Genomic DNA, 21989 nt, shown 5'->3' on the forward strand with positions numbered 1-21989 from the left:
CACTAGACAAACACGATGAACATCAGTACAGAAACAACATTCACAATAATCTACAGCTTCCACTGAAATAGTAACAGCGTATGCACATGTTCTTTCCCTCAAAATTCAGTACAAGTTTATAGATCTGAGAAACATGCACTACTATAAAAGATTTAATATAAATTCTTATTTCAGAGAAGATGGATTAAGTTTCAGTTCTGAGATAGCTCACAGAACTAAAACCATTTACTTGATCACAACTGACAGGAGCAGAAATGAACTTACAGATTTTCTTTTAAAAAGAAGTTCTCTTTTACCACAAAGACTTGCTACTTGTCTCGGAAACTATTTCCCCTCTGGGGATACTCAGTCAGTACTATGCGATCAATAACTTCAGGTATTTCTGTATTTGCAGAGGCATAGCATGGCATGATCTCTAGTAAAACTTCCCATAATGTTTCTTGCCTAATCTATATACATGTAGTATATCACTCTAAGTACTATAACATACTGTAACAAGATGAGTCAAATGCAATTAATCCGTGTAAAAATACTAGAAGTAATCATTACAATTTTTTTTTTTTTCCCAAAAAGTCAAAAAGTAATAGGGGTGTGAAGCCAAAGTGAAACAGAACGTAGATTTTCCATAAATTCCATTTCAGATCTGAAGCTTACAATAGATATTCTTTCCTTTTCCCCAATTTTGCTTGCACATTGGAGCAATCACCTTCTAAATACATTCACCTTCCCCCTCCCAGTGCAACTGTGCACTTGGAACAATCTTATTTTTTTGTAGATGTACAAATCCTCTCCCACAGACTCAAATTTCCAAAACCTATCGTGACTGCAGCAGCAGTGCTTCAGAAAAACTCTCCATCCCCTATAACAAGAAGTAGCACTAATGTTTGCTCTAAGTACAGAGAAAGCACTGGCAGGCAGGTGGGGCAGTTCTAGTAGTTGCTATTCCATCAGCCCTCCTTAGGATCACTAAATTCTAAACTCTGAAATATTTTATGGGGTTGCATATTTATATTCTAAAACACATCAAGCACATAAAAATACAGTAAGTGCTCAGGGGCTATGAATTTCTAGGCACTTAATTTTCATTCTTTTCTACAGAAATTCTGTATATTCTTTTAAAGATCCTATTAGACACCAGCGTGTCGTGGCTCATACTGCTTCATGGCAAGGGCTAAACGATACCTTCACAGCAATTACAGAAGTCTTTCTGAGTAATGAAGATCCATTACACTGTTACCATAAATTATATTTTAAATGAAGATAGATCACCTCAGTTGTACGCTACTCCGCAACAAATTTCAAATGTTTCTATACACAGCAACAAAAGGAGCAACTTTTATAGTCGCAGAGAAAAATCAACTGCCGCCAGGAGAAAGCAAGGAGCTGAAAGCTGAGGGCAAGGTTGTCAAGACTAGTAAACAGCTCCGACAACTACAGTGAGAAAAGACCGGAGGATGACACAAATTTAAGGCAGGGGAAAACAGAGAGACTTGTCCTTTCAAAGGTTTGATTTCAGAAGATTTTTTAATAATATAAGCAATATAAATATGCAAAAATTTAATAATTCCCTCACATTTAACATAAATATGTGGGCTCTCTGGGCTGTAAATGCACTAACACATAACAAATTATAAACCCAAATTATTTATAACTATTTAGGGGACTTATAGTACAAATGTGTAAAATCAGTTTCCTTAATAAAAGGAGCGAGTGGTTAACTTAGAAGTGGTAGAAGTCTAGCAAGTGCTTCATGTCTCAGACATTATTTTGTGACTGTGGTCATACCTATGTCTACTTCAGTTTATCCACCTGAGCATAAGTATAATAAAATAAGCGTTAGTAAACATTTATTTCAGAAGCACTTTGGAGTTTACAGAAACTCTGTATGAAAATGCAAAATATTCTGAAGATTTATTAATAACACTCCAATAACTCTAGAGGCGCACTCCAACACGCCAGGTTATATATCTGTCACCCGATTTCTGCATTTTTTTTCAAGCAGCTGTGGGCATTATATGACACCACATCTCTTTAACAACTGCAGAGAAATGACAAGACAATTAAACTGTAAAGAAGTGAAAGATACATAAACAAACCTTTTTCATACCAGAAAAACTCTAGAAAATAGTAGTAGTAACTGGTTTATGTTTATTTGGAATGACAAAAGTTTCTGGAAAAAAACATACTGTTTTCTTTTTTGGTTTGTTTTCTTTTTTAACCAGAAGTCCTCACATTCACCTTACGACTTCATGGGCAGGTTACTGTGAGAACGGAGTAGAGAGTGCAATTTCCATGGGTCCTGCTGAAATCAATGGAATTCTAGTGGTCACAACAGTTCAGCATATGAACTAAAACACAGGATCAGCACCTGGTATACAAATAAAAAAAAACCCCCAACAACTAAAAAGTGCCACTTAGCTACAGATTAAACACTTGCTGCAAATAAACAAAACACTGCAATTTCTACTGTTCCAAAGTTCAGGTCCTCACTATGAAGTTGCATGAAAATGCCAAAAAAAGGACTGCAGATCCGTGTGACTCGATCCTTTCAAGATTCATTAAGAAAAACGGTTCATAATCACAACATTTGAAAGTACTCATTTCCAGCCACACCACAGTATTAAAGGTAGTGTTGGTAGGGAGCTCACCTGAACAATAACAAGATTTTAGTATCTGCTACCCTGAACCCTGGAACAACTAGATGAACTGTATGAAAAATAGAAACCTCAGATTTCAAATTAAACTAATGGGTAGTTGCTGTCAAACTAGACTGCTCCTAAATCATAAATGAAAAAGCATTTCCTAAAATTATATTTATTGTAGGACTAGTAAGATATTAGCTTTAGAATCTTTAAACATTTTAAAAAACACACTAAATCCGTGCCTGGAATGAGCAGACAGCATATAACAATGGAAGCTTTAGTATATTTTTTGCATCTTTAGGGGGTTTTCCCCCTTAAAAAAAAAAAATCTTTTCCACCCTCTGTTGCAAACACATTTTTTTTTTAAAATTCAAAGTAACATAGAAAAAAATATGTTATCGGTCAGTGTCCAGTAATCTGCACAAGTTTGTACCATGTGCCAATCAGAACTAATGGAAGTAAACTATAAATCCTTCAGCAGTTCTTTGGAACCCAATCGTTCAAATACTTTTTCTTTTTTTTTTTTTTTTTAAACAAAAACCACCAGTGTTGTATCACACATACCTCCTTCAGTGTTTTAACCACCAGCTAGTCATACATCAAGAACTCCGTGTGTGCAAAGCATTAAAAACAGTAGATGTAGATAATTCCACACACTACAGACATGCATCCTGCAAGAAGCTATCCGGACAAAAATTTAGATTACAGCATCACTTCAATTAGAAACACAACTACAAGAATAAAGGAATAAGTATAACTATGCCAAATTTTTCTTCTACTTTGGTCATGTAAAGTTATCCCATGCAGATGTTCTGGAAGCTCAGCATGCAAGTTTAAAACAAAAACCAACCAAAAAAAAAAAACCAACGAAAAAAACCAGCATTTTCCCTGAATATTCTTGAACTACAATATCTAATAAGACAGAAATCCAATATTCTCATAGTCTTTTTAGTCTTCAAAATTCAAATTCAGTAGTAGTGCATATACATTCAAGAGATATAATAATTTGAACATATCCATAATAAAGACATGTAACAGATTTTTCAGCTCTCAATTTCTTTCTCTATGCGTTAGGAAACAACTGCAGCAGCAACAGCTCACATAAGCCACTGTTCTTGTTCTTTTCTGTACTTCTCAGACCACTTCTGAGTAAGCTCTAGGTAAACATTTGGTTTATGGGGCTTATAATCAAGGTAAACCACCTGTCCAGTCCGTTTGGGGATAGCTTTTTCAATCTGAGTTCCCTCATGCCATTCATTAAAAGATGTAATAGAAATAATTTCTGGTCGCACCAAAAGGGCTGCACTGAAGGCAGTCTCATAGTACTTCCCATTGACACGATTACGGGTGTTGTGGTTGTTCCATGGTCGGATGCTGGTATCAATATACCCTGGCCCCACGCTTGGAATAAACATTAAGTTGTTACTATCACAAAAGGCTTTTAGACTTGCCCAATTATGATGAGATGAGCCATAGGAGAAGCCATTGGTGGCAAAATACGTGTACATTCCGTCAAAGCCACTTCTGTGAATGTCATGCTTATGTCTCTCTTCTACAAGAAGTGCAATGAATAACGCATCATATGGAGTATTTCGAATAGTCTGGGATCCCGAAACAGTTAACAGATTTGCCCATATTTCAGGAATTGTAACATAAGAATCATAAACGTAAAACATGGGAAGAAATCTGCCTGTGCTGGTCTTATGCCTGTAAAAGGCTGGATGGCCTCCATATCTATAAAGCAAACAAGTATCATTAAGACAAAAATTGCCATTTGGAAAACACTGTTTCACAATCTGAGCTGAAGACTTTTCCTAAAAACTAATTTAAAAAGACAGTGCATGAGCCTCAAAACATAGCAATTCATATCCATTTTCAATACAGTGTTTGATGAAGTATTAAATAATGAATCTGCAAAGAACCTTTAAATTACTACAAATTACTAACTTAGTGTCAAACTGTGCTATAGGTATTAGTTTTCTCTGAAGGGCAATCCTCTAATTCAGTATGAAATAAGACAGTCTAAGTAGCATTGATAAACAAAACAACTAGTAGCTGTACAGAATTTTTCAAGCTGAATTAAAATCAGTAGAGGTCAACACATTGAAGCTCTAGCTGCTAGTTTGTTACTATAAAAACATGTGTTTAATTTATATACCACGTAGCTAATACTTTAACTGCTTTAATCTGAAGTATCATGACTTGTGATACTAATGAAAGCAATTTACATTTGAGTATCTCTGTAAAATTCATGCTTCAACATTTAAACAACAGACTGAGTTTTGCACCACTGAAACGTGAAGAAAGTTTCTTATAGTTTTCTTCAATCTCGGTACACATTTTTATATATTCTTCAAAGTTTTAGATAATATACAGAAGTCCCCTAAACCATCATGTAACAAACCACACAGGAAATCATTCTGAAAACACTCACTTGTCGATGATGTATTTGACATTGTGGTACATACTGCGATCATCTCTATCTTTGTAAGGTTCAATATGAAAAGTGACCTAAAAGATGAAAACGTAGTAAGAGCAACACAAACGTAAATTACTATTGAATACATGGGCACTGCGTATAATATGAAGCAAGTACCAGTCACATAAATATAGTTCTTTACAGAGCAAACGTTTTCATTTATCTAGTTTGAGAATAATTGGACCCTAATTCAACTCCTGCACTGCTAAGCTTCAGGTCCGAGGAAGTTTGGTAATAAAGTAAATATTTAGTTTTTTACATGAAAACAAACCACTGCTTTTGTTTTTCATAGGCTACAGCCAGTAGTAAGCATGCGTCAGAAAACTTAAAAAACTATAGCAGAAACTAAAAACCGAAATAAAATATTATCTATTAGAATGTCAAAGAACTGATTAACCAATGAAACAGTTGAATATTTAGTTTCCAAAAAACGTATTAAATTTGCTACAGACAGTTCTCCAAGAGAGTTTTCAGCATCAAAACAGATTTTAAGATACGGGATATGAAAACTTTAAAGTTTTATAAATTTATCAACAGCAATAAACTCTTGGAACTAGACCTAACATAATGTACTGCTACTGCTCTGAATTTCAAGTTTGGAGCTTATGGAATTATTTAACCTATACCTGTGAAGTAATTTCAATGTAAAAATGCCATTGTTTTCAAATATACAATTAAACGGAAGAGCATATTACATTAATCAAAGCAACTAGTTTTCCAGAAGCAATTTTAAAGCAGAATGCATTTAATAAAGTCTTCAGCAACTCTGCAACAGTAGTGGATTTCCATTGTAGAGGCAATATCTACCTCTATTAGGTACAAACTGTAGAAAAATACAGTGTTAGAATAAATCACTAGGACTGACAGGACAGGTCAAAGAGCACTGTAATTTCCTACTTCATTTCCAACTATCGAAACCAGGCAAATCAAAAGGACGTATCTTTTCTATTATGTCTGCTAAATGCAAGTCTGCTAAACGTGTTTTGTATGTTGGTTTTGGTGTACTGAGGTTCCTAACACTTAACTGTAATAACTTACTAGTGCCAGAATGTTTAAAAACATTACAGTGAAGGGAGCATTCCCTGGTAGCATCTATACTGAATATCTGTATTCCAGTAACTATTCCAAGCAGTAACAGCAGTTCCATCCATATTCCAGTCATTACCACACTATTACATGCATTTTCCTTGGTAGCTTATTTCATATTTCAAGCACAAATACAGGCTGGGCAGAGAATGAATTGAGAGCAGCCCTGAGAAGGACTTGAGGGTGTTGGCGGATGAAAAGCTCAACATGAGTCAGCAATGCGCGCCTGCAGCCCAGGAAGCCAGCAGCGTCATGAGCTGCATCAAAAGTGTGGCCAAGAGGTTGAGGGAAGTGATTCTGCCCCTCTACTCCGCTCTGGTGAGAGAGACCCTACCTGCAGTACTGCATCCAGCTCTGGAGCTCCCAACATAAGAAGGACACGGACCTGTTGGATTGACTCTAGAGGAGGGCCACGAAGATGAACAGAGGGCTGGGCACCTCTGCTATGAAGACAGGCTGAGAGAGTTGGGGTTGTTCAGCCTGGAGAAGAGAAGGCTGCAGAGAGACCTCGTAGCAGTGTTTCAATACTTAAAGGGGGCCTACAGAAAAGGTGGAGAGGGACTTTTTATCAGAGACTGTAGCGATAGGATGAGGGGTAACGGTTTTAAACTGAAAGAGGGGTGATTTAGATTAGATGTTAGGAAGAAATTTTTCACTATGAGGGTGGTGAGGCACTGGAATGGGCTGCCCAGGCAGGTTGTGGATCCCCCATCCCTGGAAGTGTTCAAGGCCAGGCTGGATGGGGCTTTGAGCAGCCTGGTCTAGTGGGAGGTGTCCCTGCCCATGGCAGGGCGGTTGGAACTAGGTGATCTTTAATGTCCCTTCCAACTCTAACCATTTTATGATTCTACAATCTTGCCTTGGCTCCTTTGAGAGACTTATATGTTAACAAATTCTTTTTGTTGAGAGCTAGCTCCATCAGAGGATCTGAAAATTTGGGGGAAGGATAATACTTCTTTTTTTCTTTTTAATAATTTACTATTACATATGTGCAATTTATGTCACATAATGAAATTCACACAGCATTTTTAACCGTTTCAAAATTACTTCTCTATCTGACTTAACTTTCCTACTATCCTCCCACTTGTCAAAGAATCTACGGTTGCTACTAGTGACAGGAAATTTCCCCGAGAATCTGCAACTTGCATGTCCAACTAAAACCAGAGCAAATGTACACGCTGTATTTTTAGTCCCCAGTACAGACCAGGGACTACAGACAACAGCGTCCAGAGATGAAACGTATACAGCTACTTAGATAATTTAAAAACTTCAATTTAATACTCAGAAAGACCATAAGGAAATGCATATTTTCTTTATCCCAAGGGAAAATACAAGTTTTACTTTAAAAATAAACAAAATGAAACCACAATTTTAGACTCTACTGATCAATCCATGTAATTGATTTGATATTTTTGCCTATTTCAGGAAGCTGGTAATTCAGCCTTTATAGCATGTCATGCCCTGGAGTAACCTAAAGTCAGAGTAGCACCTCTCAGACCTTACTGTCCAAGTCAAGTGCTCCTGCTACCTTCTGGAATAAAGGCATTCAGTCAAACTAGAATTTCTAAATCTCTCTTTATTACTCATAGGTGCTTGCTCCTGATCTCTGTGATCAGGAGCCAACAAGTTCTGTAGCAATGCAAAAAATAAAGTCAGTCTTTCTTCTTTCTCAAACTTCCTTAGTTTATAGATCATTGTATTCCACAGTATTTTGCAACATGTAATACCTTCCTCAACTCTAAAGAGTCATTTGAAAACAACATATTGTCTGATTTTAAAAACTGCTTCCTAAAAAGAAAAAAAAAAAATCCATAATACCATACCTTAGATTCTGTAAGCTTTAGATCTGAAGCAAAACAGAAACAAGGCAGATTATAATATTTATTCTAGTTATAAGGCAATATTGCTTAGGTCTTATCAAAATTCAGCGTAAGTCAAAGGGCACTTACACCTGCTTCTATGACCCAAATGAACTGCAGTGTAATAAGAGACAGAAACAGAAGCCACCATTACGTTACAAGCCTCCCGGCTCTACACCATGAGTTAAATGTAGTAAACTCTTACCAAAGTTTACTTTCCTAAGTAGTCCTATTTTATGCATCTTAAAAATATTTTACCTTTAGATTATATTTGTGTGCATAATCCAAAATAACAGGCACCAAATCATCAGTTGGTTCTCCATTTTCATCAGCCATACCCGGTGGGTACCATGAAAGCACTATTACACCTGAAAATACAAAACTTAAGTTTTAAATCATGTTGTTTAACATAAAACATGTATGTTATAACATTGTTGTGAGTTACAATTATTGTTTGATGTGAAATCTACATAATATAAATGAGAATTTCAAATTACTTTTTAACCAATTACGAAATCTCAGTATTCTCAGAGTGGATTTTAACTTCTCTCTTTGTTTAAAAGACAACAACCCAAACAGTGGTAAGATCATCTGTCAAGGGAACAGATCTGTGCTCGGTGTCCCCAGCCTAACACTTAGAGCCATTCCCTCCACTTTTCAGCACAGCATCCTAACCTCCAGGTTGTACCAAGAGGACGAGACTGTTCCCAGCTAATGCATTACAGCTATGCCACAGTACAGGCAGAGAATATCAAGATACCGAGGGTCAGAGAACACTCAAGAGATAAGGGCTATGCATGTGACTGAAGAGATTCTTATATTATGAAACTTTATTCCCCACCCTATTTCTCCATTGTTCCTCCGGCTCTACTACAAAACAACCATTTCATACTAGAAGCAGTGACTGTAATCCCACAACCTTCCTTCTTGCTAAAAACAGTTACTGTGCTGTAGTCTACCCTTCCAACCGTGTGAAATTAGTTTTTAAATTTACTATTAAAACGAAAACAAAGCCTTGAGTAACCCTCAATAATTTAAGGATGTTAAAAATTCCTGTCAAAAAAGATGACAGCAAATATAACATCACAATGCTGTAAGTTTTCCTGATGCTCTCCATGAAAGCAAAAAGAACACATATTTCTTCAAAAAGTCTAAACCCCTCCCTTCTAAAACAAATGCTGCCAGATAAGTAAGTTAAACCTTTTGTGTGTGTAGCTGGAAATAATGTCAGGAAGAAGTTAAGACAGAAACAAACACATTAAATACTGATGGAGGAATATTTTCCTAACAATACTATTTAAAACATATGGAAGAATAAGTCAAAATGCCATTCTTCTTAATTAGGTAAACATTTAAGTACTCATTACAGGTCACTGAGGGAGGGAAGTATATACTCTAAATTCCATCTATTTTACTAATATTATAACATTTCTGACTATCAATTTCCAAACAAACAAGCCCAAAATTATGAAAAGGAAAACATAAATTAGAGTGAATACAGAATCATCTTCTAACATCAAAATCAGAGGTTTGAGCTCACTATACACAGAACTTAGTTCAACTACCCTCAGCATAGTCTCAATATTTTATCAAAAAGAGAATCACAAACAATAGACTAATTATCACAAGAACTAGTCTGGGCAAGGAAAAGAAAAATGCAATATTTTACTGCATTTTATCACCCTATATTTTATTTCCCACAAAAGAAAACGACAAAATTCAAGTGAGTAAGAGGTAAAGGACAAGTAGAACAGCAGCAATAAACTCAGGTTACACTCAAGGTATCTTGAATACAACACCTGTCGAGACCCTCTTCTATACCATTATGAAACAGGGAAAAATTTAGGAGACAGAATTGCTCATCAAGGAACCTAAATTAACCTTTGCATTGTTCTTTCCCTGGGAAAGATTACTTAATATTTTCTTTCCTGTGGTTAGAAAATAAAGTTATGTACCACTTCAGCAGTCTAAAAAGGGATGGACTCAATGCCAAAACCAGTAGCATAAACATGTTTAAAACCAGAGAAACCAGAGTTCAGTCTTTCAAGATAAATGAAGAACTTCAAACTGGACTATTGCAAAAACAGGCTGGTAAAAAAAAAAAAAAAAAAAAAAAAAATCACCAAGCAATCTGAGGAATAGAATCTATTGTATTAATCTGTTAACTATTAGGAAATTAATAAATAAGGAAAGAATTATAACATATAAGAAGAATACAAAGAAGCACTGCATGAGACTCCTGCTGCTCCAATCGCTTAAATGCTTTTGATCATTACACAATACTATTTGAAATAACCACTTACATTTTTCTCCTTTTGTAAGATCCCTGATAAAGCCTCAAAAAGGCTAGAAGAAAAATTATTATTTGACAGAATGTAAAATGCAGTCATGGATTAGACTTTGGCTAAGAGACAAAAAGAAGAAACTGTAAATAGTCAGCCTCACAGTACACCAAAAATGAACAAAGTATAATTCTTATTAAAAAAAAAGATGCAGTATTTGAAGTAATGACCTGAGGAAAAAAAGTTGGTCAAATCTAGATGGAAGAGAACAAATTCAAGTGTACTTAAATACGTAAGTCAGAATAACATCAGAAAAAAAACCAAAAAAATCACTTTTCACAAATACCAGTAATATGTTACAAAGAACATGTCACAGCAAGCATGAACTGTTCTTTCACACTGCCAAGTTTTAAATGGAAAATCAACTTAAGTTACGAGAAAAAACTTGTTTCGATAAGCTTTTTTTCTAGTTATTTTGCACCATTTCTACCAGCAGTTCAGCTTTATAAGCTGACGTTTGTATTAAGAGGATGAGAAACATCACAGATTCTGCTAAAGCTACAAGTGCCCTCTCTCATGCATTATTTTGCTTCAGATAAGACTAAAAAAGCGCTTACTGGCAACTAATGCCTGAGATTTCTCTGCAATAGTTTTCCCACTGTTGCTAGCAGTCCTGTTAATGGAGTTATTGTATTACTGAAAAGGGTGAGAAATTTCCTAAGTTTGTATTAACCCTTGTACAAAATACAGGTTAGGTTAAAAACCAGGAGAAAACAATAACCAAGAAGTAAACATTATATATGTAAACACTACTAATGGGAATATAACAATTACATCAAACCTTAGTGATTAGGTGAAGGAAAGAGATTCAATTCAAGGTAATTAGCACTCTGAATAATACTATGAGCTCTGGTCATGTTCCTCCAATTACACTTACTGAAGCTTTTCAGAGTTTATTATTAGACTATATGACTACTTATTTTAAAGAAAATGAACATAAAAAGGACCATAAAGCTCAACAACAAAGAATAACACCAAAAATGCCTTGAATATTCTTATGTATATAGTCCATCTTATTTAAGAAAGGAAACATCAATTTGATTTGGGAAAAAAAGATACTTTTTGGACAAAGAAGTAAACTGTAATTAGCTACACTGAAACTATCATACCTGAGTTCAAGAAGGTTTTGATTAGACATTTCCATAGTTAATGATAGCACCTATAAATACACTGCATAAAATATAAACTGTATAAAAGCTATAATACTGCATGTGCTTTGACATATGAATTAATACATAATCACACACAATACATTATTACACACAAAGAATTCAGAAGAAAAAAAAAGCTCCTATTTGAATGGACTGCTCCATAAACATGTTAACATAATTTACTGAAATCTGTTCTTAAAACTGAAGTATTCATCTCCAAAAATAAAATACACAGACAATATATTCTAGCAACGGTGTCTGTATTTTCTACATATGTTATCACTGCTTAACAGTAAGTCATGAAACACGTGCACCTACAGGATTACAAATATAGTTCTTACGTTTCTGTGCTGTTACACTCGAGACACAGCTCTGAAGATGTAGGTTTCGGTTGGGGGTTAAAACTCGGAAATACAAAGACAGACATTAATTTCAAACATTTTCAGAATTACACAGAAAAAAATGGAAGAAGTGGTCAGTTGTGTTCGTTCACACACTTAAGGCTGGATAAATGAACAACATGCTGAAACGTTAACATTCATTACCAGTTGAAGCAGAACGCATTTGTTTCATGTGGGCTTCTATGACAGAAGGGTCTTTGGAACTGTAAGATCCGAGTTCAGGATAAAAGTTGGACCCAATGTCGTCAGGAGGATTATGCCTTCCCTTTGGATAATTGTTTGCAATTTTGGGATCCCAGTGTGGCAACAACGGATGGTTCCAGTGAATATATTTACCATCAAACTGTGGATTCCCAAACCAACTATAGTAGAATATATGAAAGTTATAATTAGGAGAAGACAGCTCTTCTTCCAGCTTGTTTACAGGAGGCATAGATGCCTTCATAGTATTGACTGCGATACCATGCAAATTAGTGACACGCGTTGCAGTATCTCCTTGAATCCTATTTAGTGAATTCTGTTTATTGTCTAAGAGCACTGTCCGTTGTTGAAGCTCGGGCAACAAACCAAGTCCAAACGGATCCCCAAAGCCAGCTCTGTCAGGTCTCAGAGTCTTCAAAGCCATCATTATGGAGCAAATAAACAAAATAAAAAGCAACAAAATGATGCATGTTCTTCTGCGAAATCTTGCCATGATGTCATAGTTCAGAATCCAAACAGAAGGATTTTGGCCGCAACTGATCAAAAGACAAATATTTTAAAGTCAGATCTCTTATTACCTAATTCAATAGCATGAAATGCTTCATAATTTTTCTACATAATAGAAATAACGCAGAGACAAATGTGACGCATACATTGACTGTAAAACTAACAGCTCTTTGCAATGGGGAGAGAAGAACAAAAAAACACTTCTGAATTTGAGACTCCGTCAGGTTCTGAGGTTCTACCACCAAGGACTCATGTATTTTATAAAACATCTTACTTTTGAAATTCATTGTTTTCCTAACACAAGTAAATCCCATGAAATGGAAATTCTGCCTACATTATTTCAAAACTATCATGTTTTGACAAGTCTGATATAAATAGCACAGAAAAAAGAAGGAAAAAAAAAAACAAACAAGCAGAAGCCATGAAAGGAGAATAATGTAGCAGAACAAGAGTAAAGGACAAAATGGGATATGACAGAAATACAGCTTATGTTCAGAATACAGGTTTTATTTACTAACCTATTTACTGGCTTTGGACCAACCACTTTGTATTTAGTTAATCAATACATTGACTAAATACTTCGGCAAATTAAACTGGAAACAATGATGCTTTGCAACTTTACAAATGTAAAATTCTAATTTGTTTTCTGAATTATGTAAACAAAAAATGACATAGCATTAAGGACGTACCTCAACCTGTCAGTTAGCTGCTGGCATCCTGCTAGTGCAACATCACAGCTACGTGACACTACAAAATCCCAGGACTAAGTGCAAAACAAGATCAATAGTACACAGCAAGATTTGAGCCCTGAAAGTAGGGGGAAGAAAATCAGTAAAACGGAATGATTAGCAACTTTATTTATAACTTTAATTCCTGTTCCACATTAAACACAAGAGAGCCAGAGAAAAGGATTAATGAAATTTGGGTTACCACAGAATTATGTGGAACAAGATTATGCATAAAACTGGCAACACTAAACTGAAAAGTCTTAGAATAAACTTCTGATTCAACAGCCATTAGACATAGCATAGCTGTGATTTTGTATTTCTGTCACTGACCTCCAAATTTTAGAATCTTACTTGAATTTACTGAGATACACACAGGTCATTCTAAAAATCTTATAAAGCGTCTCACCTTAGTTTCCTACAAATGTTCTTTACTACTGTTAAAGTGCATTAACATATAGCTCAGTTGTCACAACTCTCTATTTGTTACTGCTGTGATAATTTTAGATGAGGAATTTCAGAACATGCTTTTTAACAATACAGCCTGAATTGGATTAGCAGCATGACACTGTCAAAAAGGGAAGCTCTGCTTCCATTTCCAACCTTAATCCGTTCATCTGTTTTAGTTACTTCTGGGAGTCATCTGGTTTTCACAGTAAGGTCACTCATGCATTTAAAGAGCAAAACCCTGTTAACATCTCAAAAATAAACAACAAAAAACCCCCTATGCACTGACTCAGCTGAAAGAGTATCACAGCACTAATACAAACAAAAGAGTTAATAGCACAGATGGGGGAAAGGAAGAGAAAAAAAATGATGCTGTTTATTTTGCCCAACTGGATTTCCCTTTGGCTACTGTCAGGGAAAATGATTTTATGGCATATATGCAAGCATATATGCTTATAGTACTTAATTTAAGACTTTCCATTAACAGATTTCACATCGCTTTACATCAAATTACAGGGTTCTTTTTCTATAGCTCACAATCCATCCCAAGATCTTAATTTTGTCAGAGAGATTGTCTGGAGTCCAGAACATTTTTCTTCTAATAAGAAATTGCCTTTAAATACATTCAAACTACTTTGAATATTTTTCTGATCTTTTCAGTCTGTCTAGTCTATCATGCTACCTCTCTCTGGGAGTTTAACTCAATTTTTGGATTAGACAAACTGAAGTTTTCTAAAGGGTCAGGGTTTTTATTTTTTTTAAAAGGAAACAATATCATTCACCTGGCTAATGTATTTCTGTATTCAGTTTTCTTTAATTTAAACAGATGCTATTGATCTTCATCAAACAATATACAGGACTTCGAGTGATAGATTACTTCTGCAATTATTATTTTATCTCATCTCTTCTGTAAAAAAAGAATTAATGACTGTAATGTCTATAATTAGAATGTTCATAAGGTCTTTCATTTGGGCTTTTCTATTCCATATTGAAGAAACTGTTCCTTTTTATTCTTTACTTGACATATCTGCTACTGAATTCCTCCTCTATTGCATAAAGATTTCTATCATAAAGTTCTTTTTCTGAAGTGTCAGGAATTGATCTTAGTACTCCACATTCTTATTTTAACAAATATTTTTTCAGTGGAATATTTATAACGAAAGTATACTAAAAACAAGCAGCATACTTACTAAAATTTGACTAGCATCAGGACAGACCCTGGACTACCACAGCATATTATGAACCTCTAGAATGCTTATATAGAGGCTCAGCATCAAAGTGCAAAATTTCTAGAACAAGTGAGTGATACCTATGGTAAAAGCTTGTGTTTTGGGGAGACATCAGTCTCGATGATGATATAATTCGGTCCTAGCACAGATAACCATGCTGTAAAAGCCGCATTGAAGAGCTACAGGTTGGCAATGCGTGCATTATACCATTTAATCTTGTTCAGAGCTACTCTTTAGAGACAGTGACAGATAAATTATGCTCATCAACGCTAGTGCCACAGCAGAACGGTAATATTGGGGAAACAGACAGAGCAAACATGCCATGTGAAACAGCTACCTGAAGTTACATCTATCCTTGGAACTGGAAAAATCTTAGAACACATTTCTGATTCAACAGCCATTACAGAGAGCGTAGCTGTGATTTTGTATTTCTGTCATGAAGGCCCAAATTTTAGAATCTGACTTTAATTTACTGAGGCACACTGGTCATTCCTACATATTTATGAAGTATCTTGCCTTGGACTGTTGGGTGCACTTGGATCTAACAGCAATTCCCCTTCTCAGTAGGAAAAAGTTATCCTGAATAACTTCAGCTTTATGCAGATTAAGATCTCACACACAAAGAGTTACTCTGACTCCTCTGATGACTTGTTAACTAGTAGCAGCTTTTGGATTCTCACCCCAAATTTGTTGAACCATGCTGATGTACCAGCCAAAAATGTAAGCAGTTCAAAGCTCTTTCTCCTGCCTAGCAAATTCATTTTTAAAGAACAAAAAAATCCGTCTGTAAGAGGTCAGAAAGAAGAATAAATTAGTTTAGATCATCAGTCTCTGCCTATGGGCAAAGAAGAGGTCCAATGTAGAGCAATGCTTTACCAGAATAGTTACGCATCCTCAGCTATTTGCGGATCAGAGACTTCCTGAACAAAAGGTCATTTCTTTGTACAATATGAAAAAACACCTTCCGTTTAGAAACTCACCTGCTAGTTTAATTTCATGCCCCTAGCTCTCAAATTAGAAGGGAGAGCAAGCAAGCATTTGCTTACATTTATTTATTATTATTTACATTTTCTACTGATAAATTAATTGCTTCTACTGGGTCTCCCAATTTCTAGTCTCTTGTACCCCTATCACTGGATGCATTTAAACATTTTTGAAGCGTTTCTTTTTTGTACTATTTCAGCTCTACTACATCCTTCCTTTCTGAGATAAAGGGAACGCATTTGAAAAGAGTGTGATTTTCAACATGCATCCTGGACATAAAATTGCTTTTTTTTGGCCTTTTTTCTTTTTAAATTTTGTTCCCTATCCTTTTTCCAAAAAACTTTTCATTTCAATACAGTTCACCACAAATGCACGCAACCTGACTTCAGAATTATTATCATCCCTAAATCTAGTTCCTGCATGGTAAAAATGAGCTCAGAAGTCATTACTGTGAAATTAAAACCGCCTCACTCTGTGCACTATGCTACATATTTTTAAAATAAATAACGTTATTTTTATTTTTTTTTTTTAATCACCCAGTCACTCCGTACTGCAAAGTCCTTTGGCAAATTTTCCCATGAAAGGTGCCTGAAGAAATTAGGATCTTCAGTTAACTCTGTCAGTGTACTCTTCACTACCACACACACTTTTCTGAATCGTGAGTTGTTACTTTCAGGTCCAGACTGAATGCACAGGAGTCAACTGATGCCTTTTGGTTTCTCCTTTTATGATTACAGATACTACAATTTCCTTTATTAAACATCAAAAAAATATAAAGCTTTACCATGAAAGGATAGAACCTGCATTTCCATAACATTCAGTCCCCTTTTCCAAAAAAAACCCTTAGTTTACTTTTAGTTTGTAACCTGCTATATAGACTTAAAAGCAGAAAATAAATTTATTTATTCCTCCATGACTATCTCTGTTCCAAATAATTTTGTTTCTTATATGCGAGTAAATAGTATGAAACATCACACTACTACGAAATATCCAGCTGTTCTTCTTAAAACTAGTATCTCCATGAAAAAAAAGGCATGCATGAAAAACACTGAAGTATTTTCTAAACTGTTCTCCAAACTTAATAGCCAGCCTGTCTCAAGGATAACCTCTCCCATTCAAGCTCATACTTGACAGCGATGGGGTTCTTCTTCCTCACTCACTACTACTCTTTGTACCCTTAAGCTATCCTGCAGACAAACCTTCTCTTTGTCCTTTACATTATGTGAAGAAAAAAAAAAAGAGTACAGACGGACAGACAACAAAGCTTCTTTTCCCTATCGCATTTCCCAAAATAAGTATGTTTCTTTAGTCAGAGAAAAAAAAAAGGGGGGGGGGGTTAATTACTCCACATCATGTTGGTCATATGATAACTCAAGTTTCAATACCCCACCCTATGGCTGGTTTTTTTTCCCAGTTTTACTGATTCCAAAAGGGAAATACGCAATGGAAAGAAAGTATGTTCACATAAAACAGATGTATCTATTTTAGTAAGAACCAGCAAATACTGTAATTTATTTGTTCTGATGCTCCTTAAACATAACAAATGAAAGTGCAACACAGAAGAGAGCTCTGAAAAAATCTGACTTTCTTGATGCAAGGGTAAGGTCAGCCAAAAGTCACCGAGGCTGGTAGCTCATGGCCAGTATCAAAGCTTCTCAGCAAAGTTTTCTCAGCTTAGCTTCTGCTAAGATTTACCAGCTCGTAGGAGCTGAAAACTCTCAAGTGACAGATCAGCTCTAGACGGAGCTGAAGCTTCTAGGCCTTCAGAGCACCTCATTCTGGAGCTACAGTGCAGATGTGCACCGAGAAACATTACTTTGGTTCCCAAGTGATTGACCAGGTGAGATTTAGTAAGCTTCCCCGAGGGCTGGTAAGAGCCTGTCCAAACCACAACGTTTACACAGCATGTTCTGGTCTGGGGAACACAAATAATCAAAAAGAAGCAACAGAGGTTGACACATCTTCCTTGGGAAAGCATCAGGAGTGTTTCTAGCATTAGAAAAACTGGGAAATTTCTCAAGAAGCGTCTGCATAGGAAAAGTCATTTTCTAAAGACTTTTCTAAAAGGCCTTGAAAATCATTAAAGAGGGAAGAAGGCATTACATATGGCATGCCGACACTTTGTAGCTGTACTTCAATGCTATATATATATATGTGTATATTTTTAAGTACTTTCAGTAGCGTAAAGGTTTCTTTTTGGTCCACCCAATTTAGAAAGAGGTATTTGAAATACGGCAATTCTAACATGGATAACTGTATTATTCACAAAAAAGGGAATGTGATTTTTTTTCACTAACCAGGTTTGAATTTAGAACAAAGACAGCAGCAAGAAGAAGAAACAATCCTGCTGCATTTTCTTTGTTCTAAACGTGATAAGACAGCATTAAGTTATATCTACTATATAAAGAGGTTTTGATTTGAGCATGCCAGGGTTCTCCTTGCTTCCAAAGGACGCTGAACCACACACCTAACCTCGAGCAGCCGCGGACCCCAAAGCGAAAGCAGCCTCCAGCCTCCTCCCCTGGGCAGCGACCCGCGGACCGGCTCCCCGGGGGCAGTTCACAAGCCGGGGCGGCCGCAGGGGGATGCTGTTTGAGGGGGGATGAATGTGAGAACGGGGAGGGAAGCCAGCTCCGCGCCGCGACCCCCTATCCCCCAGCAAGCCACCACATCCCAAGCGTTCACCGCTCTTCTCCGGCCCTGAGCAGCCAAGCGCCGGAGCCCTCGGCCAAGCGCCCAGACCCGCGACAGGAGCCGCGCTTCTCCCGCGGCCGAGGGGCCTTGGCAGGAGCCAGGAGGGCAGGCACCGCGCAGGGGCGTCCCCGGCCCCTCTGACAACGCCTGCGGGCGCCTTCCCCTTCTCTGCCGGCCTCTCCCAGCCCCAAGAAGCGCCCGTCCCGTCTCCTCACTGCTCCTTCCCCAGCCCCCGGGGCCGGCAGCGGCACAGCTGAGGCTCGTCAGAGCAGGTGCCCCGCGGGCCGCCGCCGTTACTCACCCGCCCGAAGCAGGGGCGCTGCCCGGCGGGCGGACCGGGGGCCGTACTCGCGGGGCAGCCGGGGGCGGCGGCCGGCCAGGCCGGGGAAGGGCTCCGAGGCGGGCCCGCGCCGCTCCGCTCCGTCGGGGCTGCTGCGCAGGCGCGTTGGCCGGCGCATGCGCGGGGCCGGCGGGCGGGAAGGCGTCCGGGCGGACCGCTCCGCTCCTCTGTGGGCAGAGCGGTTGCTGGTGCCCCGTTAACCCGCCGTTGGGAGGCCTCAGCGGTGGCTGCCGCAGGCTTGCGGGCGGGAAGCCGAGCTCGCCGGCCTGCCTGCGGCCAGGTGCTCGCTGGGGCTCCCTGCCTTTGCCTTCTGTGGGGAACGGGAGCGAGCAGCCACGCGTTAGGCCTCTTTGGGCCTTGAAATAGCTCCCCCCCCCTTTTTTTTTTCTTTTTAAACTCAAAAGGCCTACAGATTCTTCAGTTCTTTAGAATTCTTTGCTGGGTGGTTGGTTGCTTTTCAGTTGGGGAGGAACTTGCTCAGTGGCGATGGCTGAATAAAGCCTGTGGCTTAAATCTGTGGACCGTGGTATGTAGAAGAGTGGCTGAGGATGGGCTTTGGGCAACCTGGTTTAGTGGGAGGTGTCCCTGCCCAGGGCAGGGGGGTTGGAACTACGCTATCTTTTAAGGTCCCTTCCAGCCCAAAACATTCTGTCATTCTGTGATTTACACCCTCCATTATAGAGTAGGGCATTCAAGGCAGTGGTGCACTGAGAAAGGCAGTGCGTTGGGGTAATTGCCCATCTTGTTTACCATGTCAGCTGGATGGGAATAAATCGGGGAAAAAAAATATATGGGTAGAAGTGTGGTAAATACTCCTGTTACACAGTCATTTTGTAATTGCAGTAATGTAAAAATGGTTTCACTGATGTTTTGTATGCTAATATTTCATGTATGCTTTCGCAAAACTGTGAAAATGGGCTATGAATAGTTGTCCCATTAGTAACCAAATCAATGGAAAAAATATATACCTGGTTAATACTGTAACATCAGGAGTCTGTCAAGAACACTTGTTGATGAGCACTTCAGATCGACTCGATACAAATAGTTGCGCTAGGCAAACAGCATGTTTTTCCCATTTCTTCCCTTTGTTGTATGAAAACATTTCTTCCCTTTGTTGTATGAAAAGTGACTGTAATGAGCTGGATCCCTGTGGTGTAGTTTGCCTGAGTTTTTGGGGTTTTTTTTAAGAATCTCTCTAAGCCCTGAGAGAAACAGAGTACAACAGTGACCAGAATTGTGGTTTCATTGAAATCAATAGCAAAACTCTCATTGATTTCAACAGAGGCAGTATTTCACCTCGTATGTGGATGAAAAGACTTGGAATGGGTGTCTCATTCTGTAGATATAAACAAGTAAATTCAACAGCTGCCATGGTTCTCCTTGAGTTCTGAGAAAATTGACAGGCCGTATTGTTGCATGATGTTTTCTTTATGCTGTCTGAGTGCTCTGATGAGAAATACATTTGCAGTAATGCTTATTTCTAATGTTATTTCTTGCATGTATCTGAATAATTTCATTAATGGAGTATGTTGTAAGTGATTCATGAATGCCATGCTTTAACAATAAATGAGTTGGTATATGAATAGACTGGAGGGTGAGATTTGAAAACTTGATATCCATATCTTTTCCTCACAGTCTTGCAAAATTTTTCTTTTACTGCATTTTCTTTCATTTGTTGTCTTCTTTCTTGCTTTTTAATTTTTTTCTTTTCTTTCTTTTTTCTTCTTTCCTTCTTTCCTTAGAATCGTAGAATTACCTAGGTTGGAAGGAACCTTTCAGATCATCAAGTCCAACCATCAATCTTAATTCTGACAAAAACCATCACTAAACCATATCTCTCAGCACTATGTCTACCCATCTTTTAAATACCTCCAGGGATGGTGCCTCAACCACTTCCCTGGGCAGCCTGTTCCAATGCTTAATAACCCTTTCAGTGTAAAGTTTTTCCTAATATCCAATCTAAACCTCCCCTGGTGCAATTTGAGGCTGTTTCCTCTTGTCCTATTGCCTGTTACTTGGGAGAAGAGACCGACTCCCCCCTACACCCTCCTTTCAGGCAGTTGTAGAGAGCAATAAGGTCTCCCCTCAGCCTCCTTTTCTCCAGGCTGAACAACCCCAGCTCCCTCAGCTGCTCCTCATAAGACTTGTTCTCCAGACCCCTCACCAGCTTCATTGCCCTTCTCTGGACACGCTCCAGCACCTCAGTGTCTTTTGTGTAGTGAGGGGCCCAAAACTGGACACAGTGCTCGAGGTGTGGCCTTACCAGTGCCGAGTACAGGGGGCAGTCACTTCCCTAGTCCTACTGGCCACACTCTTCCTGATACAGGCCAGGATGCTGTTGGCCTTCCTGGCCACCTGGGCACACTACTGGCTCATATTTAGCCTGCAGTCTGCCAACACCCTCAGGCCCTTTTCTCCATCCGCTCTTCCCCAAGCCTGTAGTGCATGGGGTCTCTTTGAAAAGAAAAGATAGTATAAGGGTGCTCTTCGCTTCTATTTTATGGAGGACATAACTTTAATTTTCACTTTACCATGTGGAAGAATCCCTACTGGGACTAAAACTGTTTGAAAATAACATAATCCGAAAGCTTAAAAGTGGAAATAGTAAATCTGAATCTTCGTTCGGTCATGTTCCATTAAAAGTACCTTTTCACAGGATAAAAATTTACTGGTGTTAGGAAATAAACAGGAAAAAAAAATAATTCATTTAATCAGAGGGAAAAAAAAACCCTAAAATTTATTGTTCTGACATAGTTCTATTATGTTGGAACATTTTTGCTGAACAAACTGAATCTACTGGCAAAGATTTAAAAAGGCAGCAAACGAAAACTGTTATATCATGCAATTTCCTCCAAGCCTTTCTTCATAGTAAGGAAATTAAGTAATTATGTTTGGTTTAAGT

At 37.9% G+C, this 21989-nt stretch overlaps 1 protein-coding gene across 2 annotated transcripts; it reads right to left on the reverse strand.

Moving 5' to 3' along the window:
• Positions 1-1505: 1505 nt before the first annotated feature.
• On the reverse strand, positions 1506-20667 carry MANEA (mannosidase endo-alpha). Of its 2 annotated transcripts, XM_074581099.1 has the most exons (6): positions 19049-20667; positions 13358-13475; positions 12105-12697; positions 8325-8434; positions 5077-5153; positions 1506-4376 (listed from the first exon to the last, which is right to left on the reverse strand). In XM_074581099.1, exons 3-6 carry the CDS (start codon positions 12652-12654, stop codon positions 3740-3742), a joined length of 1374 nt encoding a protein of 457 aa, XP_074437200.1. In that variant the 5' UTR covers positions 12655-12697; positions 13358-13475; positions 19049-20667; the 3' UTR covers positions 1506-3739. The 2 variants fall into 2 exon arrangements, with proteins under 2 accessions (XP_074437200.1, XP_074437201.1); XM_074581100.1 differs by lacking the exon at positions 13358-13475.
• Between the last annotated feature and the right edge of the window lie 1322 nt (positions 20668-21989).

This window comes from Larus michahellis, chromosome 3 (assembly GCF_964199755.1).
Source record: "Larus michahellis chromosome 3, bLarMic1.1, whole genome shotgun sequence".
Lineage (NCBI taxonomy): Eukaryota > Metazoa > Chordata > Aves > Charadriiformes > Laridae > Larus > Larus michahellis.

What these genes read in the sequence shown, in the direction of transcription:
- MANEA (XM_074581100.1), bottom strand. Translation starts at nt 12,654, where the DNA reads ATGGCAAGATTTCGCAGAAGAACATGCATCATTTTGTTGCTTTTTATT. An exon ending in CACACAAATATAATCTAAAG is followed by an intron (nt 5,154 to 8,324) that starts GTAAAATATTTT and finishes TTCATCTTTTAG; the next exon opens with GTCACTTTTCATATTGAACC. An exon ending in GTCAAATACATCATCGACAA is followed by an intron (nt 4,377 to 5,076) that starts GTGAGTGTTTTC and finishes TTTGCTTTATAG; the next exon opens with ATATGGAGGCCATCCAGCCT.